At 39.4% G+C, this 21,732-nt stretch overlaps 1 protein-coding gene across 18 annotated transcripts in view; it reads right to left on the bottom strand.

The window, feature by feature from the left end:
* Positions 1 to 21,732, bottom strand: part of TRDN (triadin) — a 256,474-nt gene that overhangs the window by 197,883 nt on the left and 36,859 nt on the right. For 14 of the 18 annotated variants that reach the window (XM_089530463.1, XM_089530465.1, XM_089530466.1 and 11 more), the window contains 3 exons: positions 20,294 to 20,317; positions 18,153 to 18,182; positions 473 to 532 (listed from right to left, as the gene is read on the bottom strand). In XM_089530463.1, the coding sequence (XP_089386589.1) occupies positions 473 to 532; positions 18,153 to 18,182; positions 20,294 to 20,317 (114 nt within the window). The remainder of the gene's footprint in view (positions 1 to 472; positions 533 to 18,152; positions 18,183 to 20,293; positions 20,318 to 21,732) is intronic. The other 4 variants (XM_089530451.1, XM_089530450.1, XM_089530452.1 and 1 more) reach the window with 4 other exon arrangements.

The raw sequence follows: 21,732 nt of genomic DNA, 5'->3' as shown, positions 1-21,732 counted from the left end.
AAAACAAACAGATTTATCAATTCAATTACTTATATGTTCACTTGTCGTCCAATAATTGATTCAATGACCCTATTCTAACTGAAGATATCAGTGGAATTCAGGCCTATATGTTTTCATGCATTCTCACATGATTTTTTTGTAATTAATTTGTAATGCATAATATAACATTGGGGAGGGATGTGGTGGCTCAGCGGTTAAGACACTGACTCTATGATTGCAAGATTGGCAGGCTGGCAGGTCGAGATCCAAGCGCTGCATGATGGGCTGTCACTGGTCCCAGGTTCTGCCGACCCAGCAGTTCAAAAGCATGTAAAATTACAAGTAGATAATTAGGTACCACTTTGGTGGGAAGGTAACAGTGTTCCATGCAGTCATGCTGGGCACATGACCATGGAGGTGAGCATCACCCCTTACAATTGGACATGACTGGACAATTTTGTCAAAGGAAAATCTTTATCTAATTTAAAATTACCTTTGGGTGGTGGCTTCTTTTCAATTTTCTCTTCTTTTTCTATCTTGTCTATCTGGATCTCTGGGGGAAAAAGAAAATAGCAAACAATGATTAAATGACAAAGAGCGAAAAGGTATGCTACAAACGCACCAGTATTTACTACACCTTGATACTAGAATATCTGAAATTGGGATTGGAAAATAATATGGCCCATAGGTCATTGATTTGACAGTCTTTTTGTTTTCAGAATTCAATATTCATTGCACTTTTAAAAAAAATCTTCAGATTTTTCATCTAAGAAGAAACTTCCAAATTCACATCAGAGGTCATGAGTGAAACCCAGTTGAACCATCCTGAGCAATTTCACAGTTTTGGCAGATACTGTCTAGGTTTCCCTCAAAATTCCTTAAATGTTCAGACTGAAACTGAGTCTTTCATTTCAGAAGAATTGTGCTTAAGATGAAATTTTTAGTGGCATTTTTATTCTACATTGTGTGTGCAGTTAATTCATGAAAGGCCTTAGGACCATTAATCTGGGTCCAGCCAAGGACTCTTCTGCCTTCTATCAGTGGGATACATTTGGTCTGCTGGTTGAGTGGGAAAGGGAGCAAGCTGTGCTGATTTCCCCCTTTTTCCTACAAAACTGTTTTGGTGGTCAGTGGTTGTGTGATTTGTTTTCTGCATTGTCAAACATTGCCTTCCATGTGGAAGGCTAGGAATTAACAACCACAGCTGCCAACTACCTTTGGAAGCTGGCTGTTGTGTGAATGTGCACAGAGAAGCCACCCTCAGGAAAGTATTGGCTTCTGTGATCATGTGAGGGGGAGAGGAGCAGAATGAGACCCACTCACAGGATGTGACTGCCTGAGAAACAGAGCTGCAGCAGAAGGGGTATAGTGCATGAAGGCAGTAATGGAATAACAGTAAGACTGAGAGCCCATTGATGGGGTTTGCATATCAGTGAAATGGTGCACTACAGTAAAGAATTGGATGCATGGCAACAGCATGATGTTACGTGGTATGTACCAGCCAAATACTTTAAACCTATTAAAATTCTGCTTATCTAGCTGGTATATGATAAAGTCCTAAGACTAACACATTTCTTATAGCTGTCTACCTCCTTATACAGAACCATCCCAGTTTCTTGATAACTAGAGCCTGGTACAGATGGGTGCTTTGCACCAACCTGGAGCTGAAATTAGGGTTAGGTAGGGCTGGGAGTCCACAAGTGCCCAGCGCTACTATCGGCGCCCGTGCACCATCTTGCCATGCCCCCATCCACACGGCGTGTGTGATGATGTCATCCATGTGGCGTAGCACACAAACAATGCCACACCAACATCATAATTGCATGTGAACGTGCCAATGGCACCCCACATACAACCTAAAAAAAACCTGTCAGAAGAGGTTTCTTTTTAGGCCTCCCGGAGGCTGCACTGTTTGGTTGGTGCGGTCTCTATCTGGGGCAGAAAGAGCCGGCGTCTTACCACCCCTTTCTGCCAATCTGTACAGCCCCTGAGTTTTTATTCATCTCTGCCTTAGTTATAGTTCCCTTTTCACTCTGATTTTAGTCTTAGGGTTATTAGTTCTTCCATTTTGAGTGCAATTTTATTTTTAGACATTCAGGATGTCACCTAGTGTCTAGGCTCAAAAGATTGCTCATAAATACACCCTTTTATCCACGCTTAATATTATCTTTATTCCTACATATGTTAGGATTTCCTCTTCCCTCTGTTCAAATATGAGCTTTAATATTAAATTACTTTTCTGGCAACAATGCAGGTACTGATCAACACAAAGTCATGTTTAGCTCTTTGAATTCATACTCTTCTCTTTCCTAGTTTTGTACAGAAAAATAGGAATCCACACATAATTTACTTTCTCAGTTCCATTACATTTACTGGCAAATTTATACCAATTAATTATATCCAATTGTGGCTGTCTAACAATGGAATAGACTCTGTAGTGGAACAGATTGCCCTACCCCTATGGCTTCATAAAACTTCACTAAATGTCCCAATGGTTGGTGGATCCTCCAGAGTGAGCAAGAGGTAGGGAACACAGGAAAAGGTTATGTTATGTAGTCCAATGAGGACAGGTGGGACTCAAAATGTTTTTAATTCAACTCTATTTGATAACTGTATTCATAATTTTAATTTTACTTCAAATTCTATTGAAGCCAAAGGGAATTTACAGTACCTAACTTGTACTTACATTGTGATGACCATATATACAACTTAATATTGCATCATTCACTCTTAGGCTTTCCTTGCTATTGTGTTTTAAGTCTTGACAATAATTCAAAGAAAGGTATCAGTCGAAATCTATAGTAGATTTTAGTGTCAACAACATTTTGATAATTTCCAAATTCATTGCCTTGTAATTTGGGGATTCCAAATCAACAAAAGTCTCTGATGACCTAGCAAATTATAGAGGAACATATCTTATGAAATTTGAACTACCAGTTGGATTTTTTTAAAAAAATCTTCAGTGATAAAATAATTGTTCAATCACCATTAAAAAGTACACTGATAATTTTGAGAAAAGGTGATCTCTGGAGTAAAGGAAATAAAATTTTAAACTGTTGTATAAACACAAATCTAGAAAGCTATGGAGTTTTTGCCCTGTTTCTTTGGTAGCTAATGAAATACATTTTTAAAAAACACATGCTCTCTTGCAATAATTTAATAAATTCTGCTGTCATCACATGAAGAATCAGGATGGTTGCCTTGGTGACAGAGATTATCTGTGTGACTGCTGGATTCTGTCAGTTTCCTAAAGATGAATTCATAATATTTTGGATTTATTAACAATATGCCTCTCTGATGAAGATAAATTGCATCCTTTCAACTGGCCATGTAAGTCTTCCATGAAAATACAACTTCTTTGGCAACTCAGCAAAAAGATCTTATATGATTATCTGAAAATTAAATCTATTTGTCATAAATTGCTAAGGCAATGCTATTTTTAAAAGAAAGAAAGAAAAGAATGACAAACAAACAAACCTGAAATGTCAAGGAATGTGAATCTTTTCACTGCCTTTTAAATGATACAAGTTCTTTGCAACATATTGTTTGAATCATAAAACTCAACTAGCAGCTATACCTTAATGGAATGGGGGACTTAAATCTCTGATTTTATACCCCAGTGATCTTGAAGATTTTGGAACTGGAACAAAATTATTATGTCCCCAAAAGTGTCTGTTTACCTTTCCCCCTAGAACTCAGTGGGACTGAAGTCTATTACTGTCTGTATTGTCATGGATATGAAATCAACTGGAAAATAAAATGTGGCTACAGCTGCCCCTAAAGATGAAGAACAAAAAGCAATTCACTGTAAAATCCTGATCTCAATGAGGTTGATATGTTTTTCATAGCCACCACTGAATTGTTAGTCATGCTGGGATGTGTGAAAAAGAGAAGAAAAAAAACAAACATTGAGAACTGGATATTTTGCAGGAAGAGAGGGTTTTCTGATTAGTAATGCACCTGGTCTTTTAGTTCTGCTGTATTAATATTAATAGTGTGCTGTTGGATTGAGTTGAAATTAATGCAAATTCAAGTCAGATTGTAAAATGTACAGACTTTCCATTGATTTTAGTTGTACTGGATCAGTTTGTTTTGACAAGATGAATATAGATGGACTTGTGATAGGCTTCATCAGGGGATGTGGTCTTTTTTTTTTACTAATTTAGGAACTTTAATAAGCTTCTAAGACTATCTCTATAATAAGACTTGTTAAATGCCATCAGCATTTGAAAGGAATTTTTTGCTTCTGAATTTGTTTTTTGGAACAATGAAATATGTGTATGTAATATATCTTTGAGTATTTGATGACCAGTTCAGCAGTTCTGTGGTTGTTTCTTTGTTGTTAAATCATTGGAATAAACTTGCTATGCCCTATGAAGAGTAGTTCAGGAAGCTCGATATGTTTAACTTGGACAATAATCATCTTTAAATGTTTGTAGGGATGGGAAGTAGAAGATGGAGCAAGCTTGTTTTCTTCTGGCCCTGAGACATAAATATGAACCAATGGATTCAAATTAGAAGGAAAGAGATTCTACCTAAATATTATATAGTACTACACAATGGAATAGATTGCATGAATGGTGGCGACTCCTTCTTTGGAAATCTTTAAAATAGAGTTTAGGTGGCCATCTCTCAGGAGTGCTTTACCTATGCATTCATGTTTGTGTTGGACCAGATGACCCATGTAGTCTCTTCTAACTCTATGATTATATGTGAGTGAATTTAAACTGTATTATAATGACTGACTAGCAGGAGTTTAGCTGCCTTGCAAGTTTAGCTGCCTTGCAAGTGGTGTGAAGTGGCCAGAGGTGTAGGACCATGGCAACTGGATGGCCCACTCTGACCGCTTTTTCTGCTCCTTTTTCTGGTGGCCCTGGAATGGCATCCAGCCAAACTGGGGGCATGTGCTATCTGCATGCAAAATCCCCAAAGCAGCTGGAAGCCACTCTATTTTGCCTGTGTGTTTCAGGTCTATAGGCTGATTATTGGTCTTAATCTGCTTTGTTGCATTTCTGCTACTATTACTGTGCTTGAAAAAATGTGGGTACTTCCAACAAGATGAGGAAATAGAATAAAAATGAAATGGAATTACTGCATGATACAAGGAATTGCCCAAGGTATCATTAACTACAGAATTGTATTCAGACTTTTTTTCTGCTGATGTGGTTGACCTGGACCAGAACTCCACTGGAAACTTTGCTTGTGCTATTAAAGAGGGAGTTTTTTCCCCCTTTCAACAGCCCACCAAGTCCACTTCCTACACTGTTCCAGAGGTCCATCAGTGCTCTAGAGCAGACTTTCAGAGGCTGTAAGTGGAGTGGAAATGTCTGATGAGATATAATGCCAAACCAGTATGTTTTCTTTCTTAAACAAGTGTGATTATGATGGGACAGCAGGCTTGTGTGATAAAGTCCTTAGATGGGAGTCCATTAATGGAACAAGAGTACAAAACATTTTCATTTAGAAACACAAATCTTAGGACTGACTGAAGAGAGTCATGAAGATTAGGGACATAGAGTGGAAAATTACTGGATCTTTGACCACAGAACCTTTTTAAATCCTATTGTCAGTCCCAAATAGAGTAGAGACCTTGAAGATTTTCATACCTGGCTCAAATGTTGCTCATGCCCTCTTCCTGAACCTTTTAAGGACGTTCCAGACACGTTTGAACAACGTTTGAGCCAGGTATGAAAATCTTCATTGAATCAAGTGTATTTAGCTATCTATTGAATTGCTATTCAACAACTGATGAAATGGGTTTGCTCTAGTTGATGATTGACATATAGGATTTAAGATGTGGTTTTCTACAGAAAATGAAAGTCAGTGAAGACAATTACTGAGCAATCTAGATAATATTTCGATCACCTTCATTAAATCCACCTTTTCCAGTAGGACCAGATCACACATTGGGCTTTTTAAATTTGTTTTTGAATACGTCTTCACTGACCCTCACTTTCTGCTTAGTCAATTTTGTCATTTTACTCATAGAAGTAGTTGTAAGCAATCCACAGGAAAAGAGATTCCACCTAAACATTAGGAGGAATTTCCTGACAGTAAGAGCTGTTTGACAGTGGGACACATTCCCTTGGAGAGTGGTGGAGTCTCCTTCTTTGGAGGTCTTAAAACAAAAGCTGGATGGCCAGTTGTCAAGGGTGTTTTGATTGAGAGTTCCTGCATGGCAGGGAGGTTAGACTGAATGGCCCTTGTGGTTTCTTCCATCTCTATGATTCTATGATTCCAAAGATTCTGCCTCTAGTGGCCTTGAATTGTCTCACAGGGAACAGATTTCCTATGAATGTAAACTTAGCATTCCCCAGGAACGATTTAGGGATGCTAAGAGGGAGCCGCGTTTTCATGGCGATTCAGGAAGCGTGCCTGGCTTTCAGACACAGGTGCTTCCTTCCCCTTTTAGGGATGTTTGGAGGACATTTTAGCAGCGACACAGCCAGGTATGAAAATTTTCAAAGACAACCCAGACTATTCCCCGACAGTGAATCTTTAGAATCATAGAATCATAGAGATGGAAGGTATGAAAATCTTCTTTGATTGTGTATTGCTGGGGGCAAAATAACAGATGCCGCCAGTATAAGAAACACGCATTGCTAGCAGTACTCATATCTTTTAAAGGACCTACACTTGTTGAACTACTCTTTCCATATGAGCAGTGCATCTTTAAACTGTTCGCCAAACTATCCTAAAATGTTTTTGCATTTTGAGTTCACCAAATCCTAAATTCAGAGTAGTTCCAAGTGTGGTTGTTATCATGCTACTGCTCTGCTGTATGCACAGAAATGTATAGGAGCTTAAGATGACACTGCCTAGGGTCTAAATAAAGGCATCAGATTCCATCTGATCTTGAAAGCTAAGCAGGGTCAGCCCTGATTAGTACATTGGTGGAAGAGTGCCAATGAATACCAGGTGCTGTAGGCTATATTTCAGAGGAAGGAACTGGCAAAACCACCTCTGATATCCCTTGTCTAAGAAAACCCTCTGAAAGTCATTGGGCCACCGTAAGACACCAGGTGACTTGAAGGCACATAAACACATGCACACACAAGATGACACAGTCCTTCAGTCATCATCTTCCCTTTGTTTTTCCTCTTTCTTTCTTTCTTTCTTTCTTTCTCAAAGCAGTAAAGCCATTAAATAACAGATGGATAGAATAGCTGTACAGTGCCTTCTGTTTCTACTATGAGAAATTCATTCAGTTGGAAGCATTCACAGGCCAAGGAAAAGGAGTGCTGAGGGTCTTTTCGAAATTATTTGTGGGGATTAAAATATGTCAATTACAATTCAAATTTTCATCGTTAAACTTTAAATTACAGTTAGACACTATATCTGATTTAAATGCTGACATCTTTATGCCTTAACATTTGCTGCAAACAAAATTGCATCCAAGAAAGAGAAGAAGAAACAGAATGAGAAAAAACATGAAGCCCATGTATTTAGCAAGCAGTGATTGGAATCATTTGTAGCTAACTATTGTCCTACTCCTCTCTTACAAAAGTATTGGGATCAGTGAGTGTGCAATGACATCTTTGTAGCCTAATTAGCAAGAATCTTTTGTAGTTTTAACTACAGATTAACAAGACTTCATCTCTTTGCTCACTTGCTGCTTTGAAGTCTTGTCGTTTCTCAATTCAGACACAAACTACCCTATATTCACATCTACCAATCATTCAGACTAAATACAGACCCTGCCCCCTTCCAAGACCAAAATCAGCTACTTTTTTGGCATTCTGCTGCCTTTCAACACTTCCCATTTGTTGCCATCAGTGGTTTCTTTCTGCAGTCTTATGAACTGGATTATTCAATATTAGTAGGTAGCCTAAATAAATAGAAAACATCACAGACTTGGGACAATTACTAAGGAAGGTCAAAGATGAGAGTGCAAAGGAAGATTTACTGTTGTACATAAAGAAACCAAAAGTAATTACCATGAAAGAAACACATAAATTCAACCTATACAATAAGGAAATTGAAACTGTAAGAGTTCTTGTACCGAGGATCAAACATTGATTAGAATGGAGACTGCAGTCAAGAAAACAGAAGACTGGGAATGGAAGGGGTAGCTATTAACAAACTAGACAAGATAATAAAGTGTAATGATATGCAAATGAATACTAAAATTAGAATCGTCCAAGCCATCATATTCCTTATCACCATCTATGGATGCAAAAGCTGGACTGTGAAGAAAGCAGATAGGAAGATTATTAACTCATTTGAGATGTGTTAGTGTACAAGAATGTTGAGCATACTGGACAATCAAAAGGACAAAAAAAAAAATGGGTCCTTGAACAGATCAAGCCTGAAATCTCCTTGGAAACCAAGATGTTCAAAGGCATGGCTCATTAGAAAAGACAATAATGCTAGGAAAGGTAGAGGGAAGACTTCCATGCCAGATGGCTGGACTTTCAGGGAGGCCACAGGTCTGAATCTACTATATATGACCTAAGTGGAGAAGTGGAGGATAGGGGGGCTTGGAGATGTCTCATCAACATGGCTACCATGAGTCAGGATCAACTCAAGGGCAGTAAACAACAAGCACAAATAAATGACTAGTGTATGAACACACACTGCAATGACAAGCCAACCAAATGGCTCATGTATGAACTCACATTGCAATGACAAGTCATGTATTAGAGTCATTAGCAATCAGCCAGTGCACTGTGTAAAGGCAAAGAAGGAAGCAGTGGCATGAATTCTGACTGAGGACATGACATTTTAATTTCACTTCTTTGGCGGGCTAAAGTAAAGAAAAAGAGATGTGTAAAGATAAACTGATGTGTGAAAGAGTGGGAAGTACCTACAAGAAACAAACCTGGAAACAGGAAGAACAAGAGAAATGTATGTGCAAACACACCTGTGTGCATGTGGTCTGATCTTATTTGGGGAAATGTCAATGTGCTGTTTGCTAGCCATTGCATTTACAACTATACCAAACATGCATATTGACCTGGCATGTAATCAGTAGATTCGCAGAAGATTTAATAAATACGTTTTATGCCACTAGCAGAAGATCGGCTTAAACCACAAATGATTATCCAGGATCCCTAAGGATATACATTTCAATAAAGTAAGTCAACAAAGAAGCAGAAAAGTAGATAAAATGAATGGAAGTAGCCCTGCTTTTCAGCTGATCTAGAATCTTCTCTACACGGTGCAATTCTCTGTTTCCCTCAGTATAATTGACTGATTGCATTCATTTTCTTGCTATTTGGCTTTGAACAAGACCCAGCATAATGAAACTACATACAGGTGACTGGAAATTGTTCTCAGTGGATTCCTGATTATGGCTCTGTCTTATGATGCTAATTTCATGTCATTTATTTTGTGTTCCATACTAAACAAAAACACTACATCTAGGAGTCTTAACTGTTGTAAAATGTTTTTGCAGCAGTCCAGAAATCAGTTATATTTTCCCCACCCCTGCAACCCAGAATGACTTATTTAGATGCACTAAGAACTGGGGGGAAGGGGGGAGTTCCAGTAGTTCTGTGTTTACCAAGACAGGAATGGAAATAGGTTGATTTTATAATGCATTCAAATACAAGTCTATTTTGTTTGCAGGAAGAGAGCAATACAGACTTAGCATGGATTAAGGTTTTACTACTGAGAATTTTAAGTAATTTTCCCACTGGGGTGTAGCTCTATTGAAGCCCTCAGTGATGAAAATATTAGCCTTGGCTAAGCAAACACATCCTTTCTTCCCCATATCTGCAGGTGTTTTGATTTGGAAGATATTATTTTTTATTATTTCTTTGTTGGGCAATAAAGTAAAAATGGGAGCACTGCATGAGAGTACTTTAAAGATCATTTCCCATTATAAGTTGTTGGCAAACAGCAAACATTATAGCTCCTTGCAGTATATGTTGAGGGAAAACCTTGATCATTTTTCCAGACAATGGAAGGTTCTTTCAAAAAAAGGGGGGGGGGGCAATCTCTTGCCGTGTGGCTCCCTTGGCATCCAGAAAAACATGCACAGAGGCTCCACTGGGTACTGCAGCTGGGTATTGCTGAAAACTGAAGATAGGGATGAATTGCAATTTGTTCTGATCCAGCCAGGTATTTACATTCTTATCCCAAGACCCACATGTTTATCACACTATCTGCACATATGCTGCTCTGCCTCAAGATATCCCCACTGAACACTTTGAGTTTCACAGCCCCTACAAGAGGTGTTCTGGAATGTGTTTTTCTGGCATATCCATATACACGAACAGTAGACCAGCCCTGTTAGATATGAAAGCACCACAACCATCTATTGAGTGGGTCCCATATGGTTTCAACCCAACAGCAAACACTGGCCTGCAACATCTTTGCATATATAGCATCTTATCTAGAAAGATCATCTTGAATCTTTCCCCAGCTTCAGAATATCCAGATGACTGGTGGTTCCTTCCTTCCTTCCTCCCTTCCCCAGCCCCACCATACAAATTATCCTATATCATTTCCCCCTTTACCTAGTTGCAGGAAGGAATTGGAATGGTAGCAGCAGCATTCAGCAAATGATACAGAGGCAGAAATGTATTTCCCCCTTCTTTTTATTTCCGATGCATTCTAAATCTGAAAGGCTGCTGCTCTTTGGCTTTGGATGTATATTCTCTCATGAAAATATGTGTTCTGCACCTCCTGAGACTACCACAAGGATAGAAAGCATTGCCTTGAAAATCCAAACATCAGTGAGATTTGCAATGCTTTTCAGACGGACAATGTGCACAAAACCACATGTACATTTCAAATATGTCCACAACTCTATATTTAGCAATTGTACACAAACTTCCTTTCAGTCATAACCAAAAATGGTTATTTTATGTAGATAACAAAGTAAAGTCTAGCTCATGTGGCATAAAGGAGTACTTCAGGTAGCTATGACCCATTCCATTTTTGATGTTATCAGTAACTCCACTTTGAGTAATGCCCTGAAATAGATCATCGTCTGGTGTGGTTGTTGTCAGAATGGGGTAGCTATGTTCTTTATAGACAGACCCACTTAGTAATCTAGCCACATGATTTTGTACACAATATATATTTCCAGATAGTCTTCATGGGAGCTGTACAGACCGGCGAAAGCACCAGGCTGCATATGTACTAGGGTTACCTCGGGATGCTGCTTATATATGCCCTGCAACCCTAGTACATAGTCTGTACGTCAAAATGGCGGCGCCCAGTACACATGGGCGCTGCCATTTTGACGTGGCGGACGCTTAGCGTTCACACATCCTGGCGCCATTGTGACACCACAAGTGGGCCATTGGCACATTGCAGCGTCACAATGGTGCTGCATAAAGAATGTGATTTTTAAGGGCGGTCTCTTTTTGCTCCGCAGGGAAGCCCCACGGTCTGGAGGCTGCGGCTTCCCCATGGAGCAAACTAGGGCGGCAGGAGACCACCTGCTTTGGGCGGTCTGTATCCCGCCATAGATATCTCAAAAGGTATACATATCCCCAAGTGCAAAGATGATAGATAGATAGATAGACAGACAGACAGACAGACAGACAGACAGAGACTATAGATATAGATATAGATATATTCCTATCTCAAGATTGCCAAGGCATGGACATTGGTGTCAGGCTACTTCTATCCAAAAGGGTTTGTTCCTGAACTAACAGATTCCATTGTTAAAAGGTATTGTTTGCCACCAAGAAATTGTGTGTAGAGTCTCCTTCTTTGCATGCTTTTAACAGAGACTGGATGACCATCTGTCAAGAGTGCTTTGACCGTTTATTCCTGCATGGCAGGAGATTAGATTTGATGGTGATTACGGTCTCTTCCAACTCTATGATTCTGTGATCACAGGACCTCTGTTTTCCTGATCAGCTGAACCATCTACCAATAGCAAAGATGATTAAAATCCTGATCTAGTCAACTGCTGATGTCAAATTTGTATAGGCCAGAAGTTGGAATGATGCAATCCTATAAATGTTTTTGGACTACAATTCCCAACATCCATCACCATTGGCTGCTGAGAGTTTTAGTCCAATATCTGGAAAGCTGTATCCTCAGCTCTGGTAGAGAGGAAGAGAACAATAAGTGCAGCAAGAGCTAATTTTTTCCGCACACAGCAAAAGGCACATGTCATTTTAAAAACTATAATAATAATAATAATAATAGGATTTATTTATATTTCGCCCAATCACTGGGAATTCGGGCGGCTTACACAGTTGGCCCTTCTTATACACGGATTTTTTATACACGGATTCAAGCATCCATGGTTTGAAAATGTTCAAAAAAGTATAAATTTCAAATATCAAACCTTGATTTTCCATTTTTAAAAGGGACACCATTTTGCTATGTCATTATATTTAATGAGACTTGAGCATCCACGGATTTTGTTATCCACGGGGGATCTTGGAACCAAACTCCAGCATATAACAAGGGTCCACTGTTTGTTCAACAGTGACAATTTACAGCAAATTCGGATAATGATGATAACAGCAGTGGAAGGGAATATGGCAATTCAAAAATATCTGCATGCATATAATGGTTTTTAACCACCAAGACCACTGTATACAACGACACCCCCCCCCCCCCAGCTTCATTTCTACTATTTCGCAAATTTTAAGGTTAACATTTTCAGGTCTTCATAGTCTATTGTGCAGGAAATTAATCTCCAAATTCAATAAAACAAATTGTGTGGAAATTTTTGTTTAAATTAAATGTTTGGGGGGGGGGGGGTTGTGTGTGGGAGGGTCCATAATTGTAACCAGATTCTCAGAGGGGGCTTTGGTCCTGAAAAGGTTAAGAACTACCAGTCTATATAGGCTTAAATTCAGTTTGGCCTTGCTGTAAAATGACAGGAAACAATTTCTTGGTTAGCTTGCTGGTTGCTTATTCTTACTTTAGCTACCATACCCCTCCCAATTGTAGCAAAAGGTATTGCCCCCAGATATGAATTCTAATGCCCAATGAAATTATTCTTCAGTCTCCAAATGTCTAGCATTGCAGAAAGTTAAAACTTGAAACTGAACATTTAGAAACATTCAAAAATATTACAAATTAATTTCAACAAGGAGAAATGTAAAGTACATGAAATGCACTTCCCAAGAGGTATGCTGAGAAGATAGCTAATACAATAGGTTTCCAGGGACATGCTTCCCTTATCTTATCTGCTGTTACTCATTAATATAGTGAGAACTGCCATCTGAAGAAGGTTTACTAAGAAATCTATGAGACTTCTCAGTAAATTGACATCAGATTACAGCATTCATGGAATATCATGTGTAAAACCATAGATTCCAAATGTGAAACAGAGTTCATGAGAATGTGGATGCAATCAGGAATACAAGTAATTTCTATGCAAATCAGTCTTTGAAGGGAAGTGGACTAGGTCTATGAAAGCTCATACTACAACTTGTTTCACAGTTTGTCTCAAAGGCGCTGCAAGATTCCTTTTGAGTACTGATATTCCAGACTAAGGGGATTATCGCACTGCTGAAAAATGCATCTTACTGCTGCAGAATTGAAGGCTGTATCTCACTTTGAAAAATGGCTGCTGAAGCGAGTTCAGGGACCTGCATTGGAGCCAGGCTGTACCTGGATGGCGGTTTTAGGAAGAAAAGCCATGCGATAACATCAGGGTACAGCCTAAATGAAACTTCAATTCGGCAGTGGTAAAACATGTTTTTCAGCGGTGTGATAATCCCTTCCAATGGCTATGACTCTGAAATAATTTCTAGTAACCCAATTTCTAGTTTCCCATATGGAACCTTCCCTTAAGATAACTTTGGGGAAAAAATCATAAATATATCTGGGGGAAAAGTTTGAAAAAACTATCTCCCCCCCTTTCTCTCTTACACACACACACACACACACACACACACACACACACACACACACACGGGTTTTATTCCTCAGTATTCTCTTGAATATCAGCAACAACTGCCAAGGCAGGATATTGAATAATGGCAGGGAGATGAGTCTTGTCACATCTCCCTCCTGGTGACTTGATGGATGGATTTTGCTCATGCTCTAGATCATACCTATTGCTGGGTTTCCAGGGAGAAAAAAAAAATATTCTCCTCCAGGCCAACAATCCTGGTGATATTTTAAATTTAAATTTAAATTTTCTCTTTCCTTACAATTCATGGCCAACAGTCTGTGTGAGGTATTTGCAGTTTCCACATCCCATCTGCTCACTGTCTGAAGCACACAGTAGTCTTGTTTATAGAGATGACTCAGTGGAGGCAAGTGGCAGATGGATGGTTTTGCATTGTGGTGGAGGTTTTACTAAAATTTTGGTTCTCAGCAGAGCCATATTATGTAAACTGCAGTGTAGTCTAGATCTAGAATTAGTTTTCTAGAATTGCTTTCCACCCACTTTGAACTCACCACCCCAAAGATGCTCCTTGGACTGTGTGGTACACTGTGAGTTGGGTGAGGTATGTTGCAGTAGAAATAGACTGTCAAAACTTGGGCACTCTGACTTCTGAGAAGAGACATGCTTACCACAAAGACAGACCACTAGTGGAGACAGTTCATTATGCATTGTCCCAGTTATGTTTTAGAGACTAATCTAAAGATCCATGGATCCTAATGATTACCCATAACAAAAGAAAATGCTATTACAAAATGACCAACATTATAAAAGAGCACAGGGGAATAGTTATGCACTTCAGGAATCTTCCAAAACAAAATTGTGCCTGTTTTAACATAAAGTGCTTTCTATAAAGATTCACAAAATGCCTTCCAGTGAGAAGTGGTTAAGAAAGACAGCAAGCCCCTGTTACAAACCATGGTAAAAGCAATTCACATTAAAAAAAAAAAAGCACACTGCCATATGGAGATATAAAGAGAAAATCAGCTAAACTCTGAAAGCACTAAATATGCAAATAGGGATATCCTTCAGAGGGAACTGAATGGAATAACTAATTACCCAAATGGTGCCAAGATCAGCCATACTGGCAAACTCCATAAAGCCCCCCAGGTTTTCAGGAGAGAATTATTCTAGTGCTTGTATTTTAAATAGTTCGTCAGCTTGAAAGAGTTTTTTTAAAAAAATAAAAAAAATTGGCTGGTTTAACCATTTCCTAAAATATGAATATTACCAAAATGAAATCTGACTGTTGTCACTCTCAGTTTTTTTTAAAGTTTATGGTAGCAAAAGAGAATAACAATTTCCAAGAGCAGGGAAAGAAAAGGACAATGTCCACAAAGTCATAACATTTATAGGTAAGTGTCACATGTTCAGTTTTGTGATGTATACACAGGAATCTTAGTAATGTTAAGGACATGGTGATTTTACTTTACATTGTGATTTTACTTTCTCTTTACATGGTGATAACCCCACAAATACACACACACACACACACACACACACACACACACACACACACAGAGAGAGAGAGAGAGAAAGAGCTACCTTGGAATTAACTAGTTTACAAATAACTAGTTACTTGTAATTTTATTTGTAATTATTTACTTTCCGCAATAATTTATGCATATTAACTTACAAAGGCATCATGACCAGCCAGAGCTTAACACTTTACATACTGTAACTGAGACATTGCAGCTACTTTTATAGTTATGAGAGTGTGGCCTTACTCAAAAGACTGAGAAGGACCATCAGATGGTTCAATTATTATTATTATTATTATTATTATTATTATTATTATTATTAACCTTTATTTATGAAGCGCTGTAAATTTACACAGCGCTGTACATACAATCTTTTTAGCTAAACGATTCCCTGCCCTCGGGCTTACAATCTAAAAAGACATGACACAGAAGGAGAAGGGAGTGGTGGCGGGAAAGGGTAAGAGGTCCAGCAGTTCCTCTGTACCTCCAAGGCCTGGACCAAGGCAGATGGACTGGAGGGAGGGCTTGGCTTCATAATGGATGGTTAATCATTTTCCAGGGAAAATACATACTCTCAAGTAGGATAATGCATATACAGTACATAGCAATACAGGAAATGGTTTGATAAACAGGCACCAAAAGAACATCAAATAGTAAGCGACAATTATGCAATGCCTGGGAAGGCTTCTCTGAACAGGATGGTTTTCAACTCCGTTTTGAAGCTGGTTAAAGAAGTGATGGCTCTTGCTTGTGGGGGAAGAAGGTTCCAGGAGTGAGGGGCAGCAAGTGAAAAGGGGCGAATCCGGGATGGGGCAGAGAAAATCCTGGGCTGGGACAGCAGACCTTGACTACCAGAACGGAGGGCCCTGGTGGGAAGGTGAGGAGAAAGAAGGTCTGATAAGTAAGGAGGGGCCAGTCCATGGAGGGCTTTAAATGTCGACAGCAGGAGCTTATACTTAAAGCCCTCCATGGACAGGCCCTTCCTTACTTATCAGACCTTATCAGACCAGTTCAAGTGCTGGCTTGCACTGCATCTCATGCTGCTGACTGGTGCTGAGTTCTGGATGTTGAAGTAACAATGAGGTTGCTAAGGGGAAAGGCCCACAGCTTGTAGCATTCAGATTTTTAAAAAGTAACAGCAGTTTTGGGGAAAGAGGGAGCAAAGTGTTAAGTGCAACAATAACAGTAACTAACTACTGTACTTCTGATGCCTTGGAATCCAAAGTATTGTTTCTGAAAATAACATTTCGAGTTCTACACACACACACTATTCCCCCCCCCCCCCCCCAGTATTGGGTTTAACAATATTATCCTAAGCTTTAAAGACTTCTGAAACTAATTCAGATTCCCATAAGGCTAAGAATTTTGGCAATATATGTGTTTTCAATTTCCTCCCATTTGCTTTCCTTCCCTTGCCATTGCCAGGGACCCTTTCACATTATGCAGTTATAGCTCTATAGTTCCACTTTAACAGCTCTAATTCCATCATATGGAATTCAGGGCGTTTTTGTTTTGTCTACTATTGAGGCAGTAGAGCTCTCTGACTGAGAATTTTATATACCTTTCCTGAAACTTCAGATCCTATGATTCCATAGGAGGGAAACAGGGCAGTTAAAGTGGAATCATAGTGCTATAACTGTGAATTATGAAAGGGCCTCTGAACTCACCACACAGTACAGTAAAGTATAGTACACACATACACACACCTTCCAAATCATACAGCTCCAGAATAACAATATTCCAATGCTGTAAACTCTAGCACTATTACTGATGAGTCAAAAGATCAACAAATTACAATTAGGACTATACATGGAAATTACCAGTTTCCAAAAAGTGAGGTTGAGGTCCTACACTATGTTGGTGAGGTATAAATAAATTTACTGGTGTCTATGGAGGATTCTCCCTCTGTCTAGGGGGCACGCCACAACATCATGGGGACACTGGGTAGAGATCCATCTCTGCAGCATTGTACCCAGGATTATTCTGGCTGTTCTTGAGCACCAAAGAAGGAAAGAACAGCTTAATGGTTGGGGCAGAGGCTACGTCTCCTTCCCTCCATACTCAAATGAGCCTAGGACAGATCTTCAGTCAATCAGTGGTGTGGGAGATGGACTTTGAGCTGCACCCAGCAGTTCCCTCAGCTTCAGTTCCCTTGATCCTTGTCTCCCTGTCCATCTCTCCTTCTCTTTTCATCTCTCTCTGTCTTCAGATGTTTACATTCATTTTACACACACACATACACACACACAGACCATGTCTTCCTTCTCTTCTTTCCTTTTCAGTTCTCTTCAGCTGTTGTCATTCCTGTAACTATGGTATGTGAGCCACTGCACATTTGAAACGTGTATTACAAAACTGCAGAAAGAAATAAGCTATAGCTGGGTGAGTGGCAGCTTTAATTTCTCATCCAAGTTGGGAAAGTTAATTTCCCATTCTCTTACTTTTTTTTGGGGGGGGGGTGGGCTCGTGTCATGTAGCTTGTTGTCACCATCTTCTGTTTTTCTGGCCAGAGTCCTAGGCCTATTAAAGCTTCCTGACAGGCTGCTTAGCAATTGCTGTAGCTACTGTGGAATCTGCGGCATAAGTCAATTTAGCAGTTGGTGCAAAAAGGACAGAAGGAGAGGCATATCATAGTGGCTGGTGATGTCACACAACTGCCCATCATTCTTTCAATTCCTGGTGTTCCTAGCAAGTTCGAGAATCCGAGGATCTTTTGTTTGTCAAAATTTGGGTATTCACTCAAGGAGGAGGAGGAGAGCTAATCCCTTTCTTATGCCCCATGGCAATGAAGCTGTCCAGAAAGATCCTCACACATAGAGAAATTGAGAGTAATATGATAGGAGATGAAAAAACAATATTGCTTTGAAATTGCTTACCTTTCTTTTTGACCGGTGGTTGGACTTCTTCTAAACCAGAAATAAAAACATACATAAAGTTACTTTGTAATTTGGGTATTTTCCACATAAGAATGATGTTTCTTATGTGGTCCAATACTACCCAGTTTCAATAAAAGCAGAGCTTGGAAGAAAAGGATTATAATGTTGCAAATAATATGATGTTCCTATCTGTAATTAGTTATCCTCTTTTTAGTAATAAAGTGGCAGTGAAGGGCCCATCCAGAAAAGAATAAAGGTCTCTGGAATTATTGAGAGTTTCCGTTTCTTTTTGTTTTGATTTTGCATACATATTTCCATGTTCACATCTTAACTCTTAATTGAAATATCCCAAATTTCTCTCATTCCTTTCTCTCTTGTGTTCTTATTCCTGCTTGCCCCACTGATCACTTGTCACATCTAGGCTCATGCAATATTTGATTTTCACAAATTTCCATTGAGCTTTCATTGATGTTGTTGTTGTTGTTGTTAAGTCAAAGTGGTAAAGTGGTGTAGGAATTTTACACTAGTAGGAATCCTGAGACTGGAAGTTGAGGGAATGGCATCTAGAATTCTCAGCCTTAGGTCTCACTAAACTACCAACCCCAGAATCCCAAAGGTAGCAGCAATAGCAGTTAAAGTAGAATAATAGTGGACACTGTCATTATATACCATATTCATATTAAAAAACCCCAATAATATTATCTCCTGGGTGACTGAATAAATAGAGTACATAGAAAGAGCCAGCTTGGTGTAGTGGGCTGAGTGTTGGGTTAGGACACTGGGAGAACAGGATTTGAATCCCTGCTCACCCATGGAAATCTACTGAGGAGCCCTGGTGGTGCATTGGTTAAATGCCTGTACTGCAGCCATTCACTCAAAACCATAAGGTTGCGAGTTCAAGACCAGCAAAATGGCTCAAGCTTGACTCAGGCTTGCATCCTTCCGAGGTGGCTAAAATGAGTACCCAGACTGTTGGGGGCAAATTAGCTTACAGTTGTAAACCACTTAGACACTGTTTAGGCAGTATGAAGTGGTATATAAATGAAGCTTGTTCGTTTGTTTGTTTACTTGGTGGCTTTGGGCAATTTACACCCTCTCAGCCTCAGAGGAAGACAAAGGGAAACCATTGCTGACTCTCCCATGGCACCCATAGATCCATGCATGCCAGGGAAGAATCACCCCACAACACTCATGGATTCATGCATGCCAGAGAAGAATCTGCCATGGCATCCAAAGACCCATGCATGGCAGGGAAGAATCTCCCCACAGCACCTATGACCTCCCTGCTGTGAACCCATGCAAATGCAACAGTCCACAGAAGCTGTCAAAGTTTTTTTTTTTAAAAAAATACACTGCACCATGGTCCCTCCAAGGAACCACCACCCCAACTTCCTTGACTTCTGGCTCACAGAGAAAGGGGAACCAATTCACCAGCAGAAGCAGAAAACAGCTGCATGGTGATTTAAAGGGACCACTTGACAGGGCGGGAAATTTGAAATAACAAAGAGCCCCACAGAATCGCGAGTGCTGGGGGAGGGAGAGAATGCTTGGCAAGACCTTTAGGTATGTTTCACCCCTCTGCCCACCCTCTGCTCATTGCCCCTCCCTCCTAGGTGCCTCGAATATGATCAGCAGCGCATTCACATTTGTGGCAATCCCAGACTTTTCAAAAGACGTGATAAAAGATTCATATTTCAAAGAACTCATTCAGGTGGGCTTGTGTTGATTCATCCCAAACACACTCGTGGGTGTGATTGACTTTAGTGTGAATGAGGCACCTATAACCTGGTTTGCAAACTAGGTTAAATCGTAATGTGAGTGAGGCCTTCATTGATTCAACGAATTTACTGTGATTGGGACTAAAAATTGGATTTTGTCTGTTGTCTGCCTTACATATCAAATGTATTGTACAGTAAAATAATCACTGAGCAGTACAACTTAATACACAATGTAGTGATTAGGAATAAACCTTTTATATGGCTTGCAAATTATTTCTTTGCCAAGATGTAAAATTAGTAGAAATGTATATAATTAGCAATACCACTGGCAGCAGAAAAATGTATCTTTTTCTGCTTAATTCTTGCTTAATCAAACAAACAAAGCAGGTGACATTTTTAGATATAAAGATGAGAAAAACCAACCTTTTACTTTCAAGGGAGGCTCTGCTTCACCAAGGCCAAGAACAAAAATAAAAATCAGAACAGAAAACAGCTTAATAACATATTGACTATACAGTTGTTGTTTTCTTGCTACTGGTTAATTTTTATGTTTAAATGTATTCAAGCAGATTGGCTTAACAATTAAAAGAAGATACTGTATTCTAAGATATTTTAGTTATACACATTTCTGTTTTTAGAAACAGATCAGACTGTTTGTCATAGCTGATTTGGTCCACACAGACTGTGAGGTTTGCTGTGAGTCAACACAGTCCATTCATTTGTGTCAAGGACAGTTTGGGAATGTTACATTTTGGAACTGTAGCTGCCAGAATCCCCCCAGCCAGAATGGCCAGTATTCATGCTGCTCACTGGATTCTGGGAGCTGTAATCTAAAATAACTTTTCAAGGTATATGCACATATCCAAGCTCTTCTGCTCATGCACTGTGACATCTATGATTTCCTGTTCTAGTTCCATTGCTTGCATTCAGTCATATACTACTCTGTTATCTTTCTGAGTCTAAAGGAGCAAATCTACAGGTAGTGTTAAAGACTGCAGTTGAATGAATGATCATCAATACACTCCTTATCTTTGGATTCTAAAGAATATATCTACCATTGTTTATAACTGGAACAAGTGAACATGCTGATGGGAGTAGCAGTCCAATAGCATTTGGAAGATCATATTATTATTCTTGCCTTTCAAAAGAAATCACAACACTACCTGCCCACACTTTAACATATGTTCTGCATAATTACAAAAAATGTTGTTGCTGTTGTTGTTGTTGATGATGATGATGTTGTGTTCCTTCAAGTAATTTCTTACTTACGGGGACACTAAGGCGAAATTATAATGGGTTTTTCTTGGCCAAATTTGTTCAAAGAGTTTCTTTTACCTTCTTGTGAGGTTAAGAAACTGTGACATGCCCAAGGTCGCTCAGTAGCTTTCCATTGGAACCCTGGTCTTCCAGCTTCCTACTCCAACACTCAGATCACTACATCACACCGGCTTACCATCCCATTCTAAATTATAGCTCCATTGCAAAGAGAATTAGGCTAGGAAAATTCATTTCATTTTGTATCTTGTTCAGTGGCTGGAGTGAATGATCTGGCATGGACCAGAAAACAGGACCCAGTGTTACAATGATATATACTGGTTAGTATTCACACATGCAGTACTAATCTGAGAGCCCCCACGGTGGTGGAAATTAGGTGCTGCTTCAAACTGACAATTGCATTTGAAAGGAACAATAAGTTGATTCCAGCTGGGTTTTAATTATATTTGTTAAGGAGTGCTCTGTGAAATGACAAAGCAACAACAAAGATAGAATAGAGACTTCACAGTGGAGTATATCAAACCAAACATCAGATAAGCAACAGGCAGAAGAACAGGAATCATGCATGTCATCTCGCACCTATTGTC

The sequence above is a fragment of the Sceloporus occidentalis genome, unplaced genomic scaffold, assembly GCF_023333645.1.
Source record: "Sceloporus occidentalis isolate IW3139 unplaced genomic scaffold, rSceOcc1.0.p SCAF_6, whole genome shotgun sequence".
NCBI classification, from domain to species: domain Eukaryota; kingdom Metazoa; phylum Chordata; class Lepidosauria; order Squamata; family Phrynosomatidae; genus Sceloporus; species Sceloporus occidentalis.
The sequence above is the reverse complement of the archived record's forward strand: the minus strand, read 5'-3'. Positions and strand labels throughout refer to the sequence as shown.